At 32.9% G+C, this 13,034-nt stretch overlaps 3 protein-coding genes across 3 annotated transcripts; all 3 read left to right on the top strand.

Annotated features, from left to right (window-relative positions):
- The first annotated feature begins 344 nt into the window (after positions 1-344).
- Positions 345-2,003, top strand: LOC105164919 (UDP-glycosyltransferase 74F2). Its single transcript, XM_011083750.3, has 2 exons — positions 345-1,035; positions 1,176-2,003. Exons 1-2 carry the CDS (start codon positions 391-393, stop codon positions 1,902-1,904), a joined length of 1,374 nt encoding a protein of 457 aa, XP_011082052.1. The 5' UTR covers positions 345-390; the 3' UTR covers positions 1,905-2,003.
- A 2,003-nt stretch (positions 2,004-4,006) lies between these two features.
- Positions 4,007-6,485, top strand: LOC105164920 (UDP-glycosyltransferase 74G1). Its single transcript, XM_011083751.3, has 2 exons — positions 4,007-4,896; positions 5,610-6,485. Exons 1-2 carry the CDS (start codon positions 4,243-4,245, stop codon positions 6,330-6,332), a joined length of 1,377 nt encoding a protein of 458 aa, XP_011082053.2. The 5' UTR covers positions 4,007-4,242; the 3' UTR covers positions 6,333-6,485.
- A 3,245-nt stretch (positions 6,486-9,730) lies between these two features.
- On the top strand, positions 9,731-11,418 carry LOC105164921 (mogroside I-E synthase). The gene is made up of 2 exons (XM_011083752.3): positions 9,731-10,444; positions 10,521-11,418. Exons 1-2 carry the CDS (start codon positions 9,797-9,799, stop codon positions 11,292-11,294), a joined length of 1,422 nt encoding a protein of 473 aa, XP_011082054.1. The 5' UTR covers positions 9,731-9,796; the 3' UTR covers positions 11,295-11,418.
- Positions 11,419-13,034: the final 1,616 nt, after the last annotated feature.

The following is a 13,034-nucleotide window of genomic DNA, read 5'->3' as shown; positions in this document are numbered from 1 at the left end:
TAATCTTTTTATGGTTGTTTATTTTCAGACAACCTACCAAACCTATTTAATATTGTGACCAATTTTAATGTTCTTACCTAGTTTTGCACATGGGATTAATTAAGAATCCAAATGTTGCACGCATTCATTATTCGTAATTTAATATATTAAAGTATTGAAAATTGTAACTTGCTATGTGGGACTTCTCATCAAACTTAGTTGACATATTAGAGACAGAAAATTATGAATGAAGAAATAGATAAAAATAATTAAACTATCATCAAAAGATGGTGTACGATTGTGACACTAAAAATCATGACTTGAAAACAAAGTAATTAAATCTCCCTACTCCACTCTAACACATCTGTCTATAAAATCATGATATAAGTCTTTGCTAACAATGCCCAAAAAATGGATAATAGAGAAGAAAACAGACACAAACCTCACTGTCTGGTCCTGCCATTTCCCATCCAAGGTCACATAAACCCTATGCTTCAATTCTCTAAGCGTTTATCACACAAAGGTATCAGAATCACCTTAGCAGCAACAAAGCACTTGTTCAAGACCACGCAACAGTTTTCGGGCTCGATCTCCGTGGAGACAATCTCGGATGGTTTTGATGAAGGCAAAGCAGATGTTGACCTAGACCCTTACTTGGCTAGGTTTGAACAGGTTGGGACAGAAACCCTGTCCGAGCTGCTGGACAAGCTCAGGGACTCGGGTCGCCCCGTTGATTGTGTAATTTACGATCCGTTTCTCCCGTGGGCTGTTGTTGTGGCCAAGAAGCATGGACTAGTCGGAGCTGCATTTTTCACTCAATCGTCCTCCGTGAATAGCATTTACTACAACGTGTATAAAGGGCAGTTGAAAGTTCCTCTTTTGGATAAGGAAATTGCTGTCGCTGGATTGCCACTATTGGAAATCTCCGACGTGCCTTCTTTTGTGCGTGATCAAGATTCGCATCCCGGGTCGTTCGAGCTGGTCCTGAATCAGTTTCGGAATGTTGAGGAAGCTGATTTTGTTTTTGTCAATTCCTTCTATGAGTTGGAAGAAGAGGTACTATTTTTCATCAGTAAACTAATTACATGATAAGTGTAACTAACTATTTTTGAACTAAAATGTCCAAATTCTTGAAATTTAGGGCACTTTATTTTGTCAAACGGCTATTAACTCCAACTTTGAGCATTCAATTTCAGGTGACGGATTTGATGGCAAAAATTTTGCCAGTGAAGACGATTGGACCAACTACGCCATCCATGTACTTAGACAAAAGACTGACGGAGGACAAAGACTACGATCTTAGTATCTTTAAGCCGGTCAATTCTTGCATGAAATGGTTAGAAGAACGGACGAACAAATCCGTTATTTATGTGTCATTTGGTAGTATGGCAAAGTTGGAAGGGGAGCAAATGGAGGAATTAGCTCTAGGTCTAAAAATGACCAATAAGTACTTCTTATGGGTGGTTAGATCATCGGAGGAATCCAAACTTCCTAAAAGTTTCGTACAAGAGACACAAGAGAAAGGATTAATTGTGTCATGGTGTCCACAGTTGGAGGTTTTGGCCCATGATGCGATAGGTTGTTTCATCACACACTGTGGGTGGAACTCGACATTGGAAGCACTGAGTCTAGGAGTCCCGATGGTGGCAGTGCCGTGGTGGAGCGACCAGAGCACGAACGCAAAGTTAGTGATGGATGTTTGGAAAATGGGGATCAGGGCACGTCCGGACGTGAAAGATATTGTCGGGAGAGAGGAGATAGTGCGGTGTATAAAGCATGTGATGGAGGGAGAGGAAGGAAACGAGGTAAGAAAGAATGCAAAAAAATGGAGAGAGTTAGCTAGAAAGGCAGTTGATGAGGGTGGGAGTTCTGATCGAAACATCCAGGAGTTTCTTTCTACCCTAGAATCCATTGCTCCCAAGTGAATAAACGTTGTCCGTTTATGACAAAATTGTGCTATCTATCGGTAAAAATTTGTAAATTTGTGTCTACAATTTAATTATATAATTTTAAAATTTTAATAATTTTAGTCGTTTTTTAATTAATTTGTCCAAAGGAATGCATGTGAGTTGCGCATGACCTAATTAAATTATGATTTTAGTCCTATAACGTAGGGAGATTGGTATTTTTGGTCCTGCACGAATTGATTTATAGGACTAAAATTATAATTTAATTGAATCATGTATAAGTTTCCGACTAAATTGGCTAGAAATGAACTAAAAAATTATCAAAATTTTAAATTACATGACTAAATTACAAAAATTAATTCTAACAAAATTAAATATACCACCCTATTAAATTACAATACTAAAATTACAATTTTTCCCTCAATCATTTTGGATGGCTTGTCTTCTTTTAAACTTTACATGATTAGGTAGAATTAGGTATCCGAGACGCGGAATACTCCATTGACAATTAGACGTTTATTGGTTAAAAATCACACGTCCCTGTCCTCTAAGATACAAGCTTTTATTTTGTATTAAAAAATAATTTAGGAATATAATTAATTATTAATGTGTCTAATCTGCAATTCCAATAATGTCAAACACAATGGAGTAATTAGATTAGACACCATTTATTTGAATTCAAAACCAATATTATATATAAGATTAATATACTGAATTTTATTTTTTTAAAATTAATGTGAGACACGGAAATATAAATTTAATTGACGAATTCAATGTATGAAAATGCTCACAAGCGACTTTCCTACAATACAGATCAACCATATGGGGAATAAATTATTAAAATAATTCATGTTTATTTCAGTTGATAAAATTGAATAATCAAATTAATAAAACCTAATATCTACACTACCATATAATATGTCGTATGTTAGGAACAAATAGGAATAACAATGGGTCTTAGTCGTACCTAAATTCATCCCCTTCAATCGTTTTTGAAATCATAACTTTGTCTCGATACAAATTTCGAGTATCAAAATTTTGTAGTTGACCTGATTTTTTTTAAATTTTTATTCGTTTTACGCATACTTATTCACAGACACATATATATTTATAATACACACATGAAAAAGTATGTTTATATTTTATTTATATTTTGATGAAATACGTAAATTAGTAATTTTATAAATTAAAATAATAATATAAAATAATTGATATCTTTAACGTATACATGATAACATATACTTTAAATACTAAACTACGCACATGTAAATTCAAAAAAAGAATAACCTTTCATTAATATTATTATCTCATCTCCATAAAGTTATGTAACTATTAATTTTTTTAAAAAAATTATGTTTTTACATTTAAAATCTTTAAATCATGTCTACATATTCAATCCAACCAGTTAGGTTTTGATTTTGGAACAAGTTAGGTCCGAGTCCAAAGGTAAAACTATATTATTCGTCTCATATAATAGAGAGTTCAATACATTTCGTCCTTTATTTTGTGAGATCTTTAAAATGATTTTGAAATTGAGAAAACTCGAGAGATGTAATCATATACTTTACAAAATTTTCGCAATAATTCCAAAATTAGAAAAATTAAATACTTTTAATCCCATAAAACTAGTAAAAAGAAGACTAAAACGTACGAATTTTTCCATTTTGAAGACTATTTTAAAAATTTAATGAAATATAATATTAAAAATATTGAATCCCGTGTGCTGTGTGGTTAAAATTGTAGGGTTTGTTTGGTTTTGTGTTTTTGCATTTTCCGAGACAAGATAAAATAAACTCAATGTTTGTTTTTGTGTTTTTACACCTTATCTGCATTTTTTCTGTTTTTCAACTATCTATATATAATATATATATACATTTATATATATACATAATATAAAACAGACATGATTTGATAATAAATAGTAATTTTTGTTTTCCAAAAGTACAACATTAAACATAAAATATTTATATATAAAAATATATGATTTGACAATGAACAGTAATATTGTCTCCCAAATCCCAACATCAAACCTACACCACTTATTTTAAAATATTTTAAATTTTCCCAAAACACAAATCCAAACATATCATTTATTTTTAACACACACTCACTTATCACTATTTTTCTCTCTCTATTTTTAAAATACAAAACAAAACAACTAAAGCACAAATCTAAACAGTAATTTTCCGCATGCCCGAACTCAAATATTTTATGGGCGGTGGAGTGTTAAATTTTGAGGAACGTGCATCCCTTGTCATCCTACCAGCGGCATTAAATTGAAATGGCCGCAGATCGACTGTAGTTAGGAACTGCAAGAATTGACTTTGATTTGATCTGATCTGATCATTACTCAAAAATGGAGAACGAAAATGAAGCCCGAAAACCTCATTGCTTACTTGTATCGTTTCCACTCCAAGGCCACGTAAACCCTATGCTCCAATTCTCCAAACGTCTGCACCACAAAGGACGAACTCGAATCACGCTAGCCGTCACCAAGTCCTTCCTCAAAACCGCTCAAGATTTTCCGGCGATCTCGTTCCCGGTGGAAGCGTTCTCCGATGGCTTCGACGACGGGTTCGACGAGAAGTTCGGACCAGAAGAGATTTACAAGCGTTGTTGGGAAGTCGGGTCGGCAACTCTGGTGCAACTCGTGGAGAAGCTCCGGAGCTCTGGATCCGGCGTTGATTGCTTAATTTACGACCCGTTTTACCCGTGGGCGCTGGACGTGGCGAAGAAGTTTGGGTTGACGGCGGCTATGTTTTTCACTCAGTCAAATTCTGTGAACAGTATTTACTTCCATGCTCATAAGGGGGAGCTGAAGCTTCCGCTTTCGGAGGCTGAGGTCCGGATTCCGGGCGGGTTGCCGGCGTTGAAACCCGAGGATACGCCTTCTTTTATCCGTGATTATGAATCGGACCCCGTGAGATCCGAGTTAATGACACAGCAGTTTAGGAATGTGGAGATTGTGGACTGGATATTTGTCAATACATTTCACGAGTTGGAACAAGAGGTATTTACATGAAAATAATCTTTTGCCCTTTTCCTTTTTCTTTTTTTTTTTTTTAAATGTGTCGAGGTGCTTTTCTTTTTATTCGCGAGTACCAAATTTTATGGAGTTTCCAGACTTGGCGAATTAATTCTAATGATGTGAAAATGTGAGGGATTGAATATGATTGAGGGACAGAAAATAATATTTACCCTTAATTCCATCTAGAGCAAAATTCAATTTTCTTTAAAATTCTTACCTAAGGTGATTTCTTTATAGAAGTGTTGTGACAATAAAGGAATTCAGGTATTCAAATTTTTTGGTAAAGCATCTTTTATTAATGTCTAATTATGATATCATATCTACGTGTGTATTATATATTTAATTTGTAAAATTTCATTTAATTGTATTTTTTAACAACTTGTTGGTGTAACACTAATGCGTGACAGAAGATTTATGCTGTCAAATTTAAAAATTATGTGATATGATATTTTCGACATATGGACAACATCTGATGTTTTTACGGTAGAAAATTCAACAAAAAGATAGTCAGGTATGGTAAAGTGTAAATTTTCTAAAGTTAAGATGGTAAGTTGACACACACAAAAAATATTCGATAGCAAAGTGTCAAAATAGTCATATTCGGATGGCAAAATATAATTTATTTATAATTAAATCAAATTTTAAGAAAAAGCTTGTAATTATTCTTTGTTTTCTGTGTTGTTTCATATTACAAGGTATGTGACTGGATGGCTAAGTTTTTGCCGGTGAGGGCCATCGGACCAACCATACCATCCATGTACATTGACAAAAGGCTACCAGATGATAGAGAATATGGTATAAGCGCCTTCAAGCCGGTAACAGATCCTTGCATGAAATGGCTCAAAAACCAGCCCAACAGATCAGTCATTTACGCATCATTTGGAAGCTTTGCACAACCAGGAAAAGAGCAAATGGAAGAACTGGCCCTTGCCTTGAAAATGAGCAACATGAACTTCTTGTGGGTGGTGAGAGCATCAGAAGAAGCTAAACTCCCAAAAAACTACAGAGAGGAGACATCGGAAAAAGGACTAATCATAACGTGGTGCAATCAACTAGACGTTTTGGCACACGAGGCAATAGGGTGCTTCGTCACACAGTGTGGGTGGAACTCGACATTGGAAACGTTAAGTTTGGGAGTCCCCATGGTGGCGCTACCACAATGGAGCGATCAGAGCACAAATGCCAAGCTTGTTTCGGATGTTTGGAGAGTCGGAATCAGGGCTCAGCCGGATGATAAAGGGATCGTTGGGAATGCAGAGATCGTCCGTTGCTTAAAGCATGTCGTGGAGGGAGAGACGGGGGAGGAGATTAGAAGAAGCGCGATGAAATGGAAGAAATTGGCAAGGGAAGCAGTTGATGAGGGGGGGAGTTCTGATAGAAACATCGAAGAATTTGTTTCTGCGTTGATGAAATTTTAACTCCTATTATTATTATACGATTCCTACTTTCTTAATTTTGTGGTAATTGAGATGTTCTATTGCAAAATGGTCTTTTTCACAATGAATTGGCACGATCTCAACATTGTACCTTAAAATGGACTTGTTTTTCTAGGTACCTAAATTTTTGCATTATGAATGTCTCGTTGAATTGTTGTCCCAATTAAAACTAGCTACCGCTAGATATATATATATATATATATATATTTTTTTTTTATTCTAAACAAGTCTGATCCAATTAAATAAATCACACGACATATAAAATTACATGTTTTATTCTTTGTCTTTGTTACCGTCTTAAGCGACATATTTTAGGTTCTCTTTTAAAACACATTATGTAGGGTTTACACCCCTTATCATTTTATTGTCATAAGAAAGTTAAGTGAATATTCGAGAACATATTACTTTTTATTTTATAATCTAAGTTCTTACCGCCTTTGATTCCGTTAGTTAGTGAATTTTTATTTTTAATTATATAACTTTTAAAAAGTAGTATTTTTATACATTTTTATTATATATTTTAACAGCAAATGCCACGTATTTAGCACATGATCGTTAGGACCTCTACACTTTTGATCTTATTAGTTTCTGAATTCTCACTTGTGGTCCCATAAGTTTTAAAAAATAGCACTTCTGATCTAATGCACTTAACATCCACATGGCCTTTCTATTAACTATCGAACAGAAATGCGTCATTAGAACAAAAGTGCTATTTTTTTAATGTTATGAGACCAAAATTGATAATTCCGTAACTAATATGACCAAAAGTAAAAAGTCCCTAAATTATGAGACGGAAAATACTATTTTCCCTAATTATAAAATTACAGAAACTTGAACTTAAAGTTGTTTTAACTATAAACCTAACGGGGGCACTCAGACGGATGAAAATTAAAAACTTTGGATATCAAGTCTGATGACTTTAAAATCTTGGGAACTAAAACTGAAAAATGGGTATACTTTGAGTACGAAAAGTGAAATTATCTCATTAACAAATGTAACACTTATCCTCTTAGTTGGACAAAAATGCCCCTTCATACCTGAAATAATTATATTATACTCAATCTATTTTAGTATTTTGCACATTAAAACATCATCAAATTATTTTTTTATTAAAATAATTTATTAATATGTGAATAATTTAAATTAAAGATGGAGTATAAATTAAAATATATAATAGATACACAAGAAATATAATATTACCAACAACTCAGATATGCTTTTAAAAGAAATATATATGCTTAAACAAAAGTTAAATATATTTTTTTTAAAAAGAATAAATATATTGTATTATATTTTAAAAAATATATATTCAAAAAATTGATATGTAATTACTCATTTTTATCTAAAAAAATAAATAGTTAATAACTTAATTTTATTATCAAATTAATAAAAAAATTTCATAATCTTTTTTATGTATTATTATACTACTTAATTTTGAATTTATAAAATACAATAAAAAATTGAACTCTTTAACTCACAAATATACTAAAAGATACTTTCCAATTACGAAATTTTGATTAAACTTAAATACAAAATTGATGAATTTTTTTTAAAACTAAATATATATACATATATATAATATGAGAGCGATATTATCTAAAAAATTAATTATAGTAGTAAGTGGTATATTAATTGTTATTAAATTTATTTACTTGTACTATTCTCCTTTAAATGGAAAAGGAAAAACTCTCACCCACTTAAATTTTATTTTAATTTTTAAATTGATTTCCGTTGAAGGGCAGACACACTATTTAATAAACATACAAAAGTAGGACCTTTTTCCTTTTTGATGTAATAGTACGTGACTTTATTTAATATTTAATAATTTCATCTCACCATAATTTCACTTTTCATGTGTAAGGTTTATTCATTTTTTTAATTTTAGTACCCCAAATTTTCAAGTTATTAATTAAAGTTATTATTCAAAATTTATAATTTTCATCCGTCCGAGTACTCTCCGTTAAATTGATCAATAAAATAATCGATTAACCCAATTTTGAAAGAAAAGTTGGATGGGAGCTTATTTATATAAGGGTACCTTTGGCTGCCATTGCATTCACCACACAAAATAGAGTTGAAAGAGTAGTTGAGGAAAATGGGAGGGATGAGGATAAATCCATCTTATCCAAATTCGAGTTGAAAGGGACCAACAAGTCGAGTTCACACTCCTACCATATTTTAATAAGATGGAAACTGATTTCTCCTCACCCATCTCGTTTTTTGCAAAATTTTCCTCAATTCCACTATTTCAACTTCATTTTTTATAGTGAATGAAATACCAAACTTATATAGACAACCTCTACCTAATTATCCGTCCAAAATTGGGTTGATAATTTGTTTTAAAGAAAAATACTCAAATAGATAAAAATTATAAATTTTGAGTATTAAATTTTTATGAATTAGAAATCTGAAATACTAAAATTGAAAAAAAAAAATACTTTAAGTATAAATAGAGAAATTATATCTTCCATCTCATTTCATTTAATTATTGTGCACTTGTGGTCATTTTACATTGAATACAACTTCAATAATTCTAAGGTTATATGTCGGAAGTACCTTTCTATGTACAAACTGTCAAACACGGGAAGATTTCAATTTTTTAGAATTATAAGTTTTGTTTTGAAATTAATTTATATTTAAGAATGCTACATTTTATTATATAGTTTTTATGTTACAGAAATAGTACAAAGTCCCAATAGGACAATGCTTTACAATATATAGGAACGCGTGCCATAATTTCTACTATTTATATATTCACTCCATTTACTCCATTTGCAAAATAATAATAATATTTACTCCATTTAATTAAAATTAGTATTATATATTCAGTTCATAATCAAAAATAAAATACTAAACTTTTGTACAAAAAAATCAAAGTAGCTAACAGCTAATCAAGCTTCACGTGCCCCGGACATCCTTAATATTTGTAAGAGTTTAAAAAATTGAAAATATTTCTTTCAAAACATTCAGAAATAATATTTTGAACTTAAAAATCAAAAGCTTTTAATTTTAAAACTCAATTAAAATTTATCATAATTATAGGTATTCATCATTGTTTGAAAAATTACAAATATATCTAAAATTAATAATGGTCAAACAAATATTTATGGTGACAATCTATTGTATAAAGTATGTTTGAAAAATTACAAATATATCTAAAATTAATAATGGTCAAATAAATATCTATGGTAACAATCTATTGTATAAAGTATTTGTAAGACAATTATTAATTTCATAAAATCTTTATAATTGTATAGATAATAAATTATAGTCATTTTTATGTTTTGACATCTATTTTGTCTTTTTTGGTCAATTTACCATATGAACTTTACAAAAAAAAAATTAATAATTATATGGGAGGTGAAAAGAGGTTGTTGTAATTTAAGTTGGAAAATTCTGCATCTATATATCCTGCTGTAACAGTGTACAACAGGGAGCCAACAAAAATGGAGAAAGGAGAAGGAAATCCGCAGAAGAAAGCTCATTGCTTGATCTTGCCATACCCAATTCAGGGCCATATAAACCCTATGCTCCAATTCGCCAAACGCTTGCTCCAAAAGGGTATCGAAATCACCTTAGTTGTAACTCAAACATTGGTCACAAGCACACTCTTCTCATCAAGCACCATCCCGCTTGAAACCATCTCCGATGGATGGGCCGACTTGCCCCCCGGCACCGGCTACGATGTTCACTTGGCACGATTTAAGGAATTCGGGTCCAGGACTTTGAAAGAAGCGTTGGTTAGGCTGACTGATTCGGGTCGCCCTGTGGACTGTATCGTTTTCGACCCGTTTCTGCCTTGGTGTTTGGATGTGGCGAAGGAGATGGGCCTGGCGGCGGCGGCGTTCTTCACGCAGTCCTGCGCCGTGGACCAGATTTACTACCATGTGTTCAAGGGGGAATTGAAGGTTCCGCTGTCCGGAGAGGAGATTTTGATTCCCGGGTTGCCGCCGTTGAAGCCGGAAGATATGCCTTCTTTCATGTACGTGCATGGATCCTACCCGCCGCTTTTTGAGGTGGTTCTTAATCAGTTTAGCGGCCTTGAGAAGGCTGACTGGCTGTTTCTCAACACATTCTACCAGTTGGAAGAAGAAGTATACAGCTTTGTCTCTCTCTCTAAAGTAGTGTTTGATGAGATTAATATCTGAGACAATTAATGATGTTTTGCAGGTGATTGATAATATGGCAAAGTTCTTGCCGGTGAAGACAATCGGGCCGACGGTACCATCCATGTACTTGGACAAGCGGGTACCGGACGACAAAGAATACGGGCTCAACGTCTACAAGCCCGACACTGTGGCCTGCATGGAATGGCTGAACCAGCAGCAGCCCGAAACAGTTGTATACGTTTCTTTTGGAAGCTTAGCCCAATTAGGAGAGGTGCAAATGGAAGAACTGGCATGGGGTCTAAAATTGAGCAACAAGCAGTTTTTGTGGGTGGTGAGGTCATCTGAAGAATCCAAACTTCCTAAAGATTTTGCACAAGAATCCTCGGAGAAGGGACTCATTGTGTCTTGGTGCCCCCAATTGGACGTTTTGGCACATGAGGCCGTATGCTGCTTTGTCACACACTGTGGGTGGAATTCGACTCTGGAGGCATTGAGTCTGGGAGTGCCAATGGTGGCAGTGCCTCAATGGAGCGATCAGGGCACGAATTCAAAGTTTGTGATGGATGTATGGAAGATGGGGATAAGGGCTAAGACCGACGATAGTGGAGTTGTTAATCGAGAGACGATTGCTAGTTGCATAAGGGATGTAATGGAAGGCGAGAGGGGGGAAGAAATCAAGAAAAATGCCATCAAGTGGAAGGAATTGGCCAGGGAAGCTGTGGATGAAGGTGGAAGTTCCGATAAAAATATTCAAGACTTCGTATCTAGTCTTAGTTCCAATCGCTTCTCACCAAAACATCCAATTGAAATCCCAAATTCACAAAGAATTGTATAAGAATCACTGCTAATGAGAATTTCAAGAATTTCAACAAATATCAAATTCTCCCTTGATTGTAAATCGTTAATTCCTCCTATCTATATATATATATATATATGAAGATTTCATATTCTGTTTTTAATTCATTCTTACATATCAATCATGTCATTACTGGTATTCATGTGAATACAGCCTTTGTGAATATCAAATGAAGGTAAATAGGGACCTTTTCCGTGAAGCATACAAACAAAATTCATTTGTCCGACAACCAATGTTTTCTGATTTCTGTCCAAGTTGTGGTTATGATCAGTTTGTCATCACATTTCTGATTTGTATGACTTGGGGAAGTGGTGGGGGGTTCAAAGGATAAGAAGTTAGTGGAGGATAAGAGTATGGTCCAACGTTTACATCTTATGTTGCGCAGCCTATGAACAAAATAAAATTTTGCCTTGTTTTTAACTATTTTTCTAAGAAATTATCAATTAATTCTAAATTCGTGCTTATACTTTTCATTATATTCAACCGCACAATTTTAATCTTATACTATATTTTAATAAAAGAATTTGAAGGACGTACTTATCTTAAATGATAACTCTTTTATACTTTTGAAACTCTAAAAATTATGCGTTTTTATTGCTCTAATTCTAATTTTTTAATATTTTAATTCATTAACACTCTTTTTTTTTTCAGAGTTTATTTTAAATTATTTTTGAATTTATTGTCATCTAAGTTTATATATCATTGTAAATTTGTTCGTCAAATTATTATTTAAGTTCATTATATAATCTTAATTATTATTTTTCCTAGTTATGATTTTTTATGTGATTTAATTTATTATTTATTTTATTTTATAATACAACCATAAATGTAAATAATTATTTTAAAAAAATCTCTATTTTATAAAAATAAAATAAAATAAAATAAGTATATTTAGGCTCAATCCAGACCTGGTCCGAGCCTCAACCAGACCAGTTCATGGGCTGGGTTTGAGTTTATAAATGGACCCAATTGAGGCCTATTCAAAAGCTCAGGAATCAGGATCACCTCAGGACTATGCTGATCATGGCCCGACCCACTGTACACCTTAAAGTAAAATCATAACTTATGTTAATTAATCGTGGTTAAATCATAGTGAATGTTATTAGCAACTTTAATTATTTTCTGCATTTTTAATTTATTATTATTGCATTGCTATTTAAAAATTAAATTCAATTATAATTTACACTTTAATTTAAAAAATTAATAAATTTAATTAGAATATATTTTAATAAGAAAATGGCTACCAATATAGGGTACGGCCATCCTATCACAAAAATAACATGTATTTGTATCAACGAGGACATTGCAACACACAAGGCCATTACATAATTTTGGGATGGGATATGTTGTCGCAAATTGACTAACAAATAGGGTTGGCAACGGAACGATCCGGGTGGAAACAAGACCTGCCGTAAAAAGTTTGAAAAGACCCGAGACTCGCCCTATTCCACCTAGCTTTAAACATGGCTTTGTTGTGAATGAATACGAAATTGTTGTATTGTCCATGCTTGGGGCCAATCTATCTCATTAGAAATTTTCGTAGTTTTTCGTCAACCTGGACGAAGAGGCGCGTAAAGTAATATCGTGGACCAATTGGGATGTTCTGTAATTTCAATTGGTTCACGACACTACTCTAAGCATTTTATATTATATTTAATAATATAATATACTAATTATAATCATATTTAGGTATTACTTACTAATTATGATGTTTAATTG

Source organism: Sesamum indicum, linkage group LG6, assembly GCF_026168435.1.
Source record: "Sesamum indicum cultivar Baizhima isolate 11 linkage group LG6, ASM2616843v1, whole genome shotgun sequence".
NCBI classification, from domain to species: Eukaryota; Viridiplantae; Streptophyta; class Magnoliopsida; order Lamiales; family Pedaliaceae; genus Sesamum; species Sesamum indicum.
The sequence above is the reverse complement of the archived record's forward strand: the minus strand, read 5'-3'. Positions and strand labels throughout refer to the sequence as shown.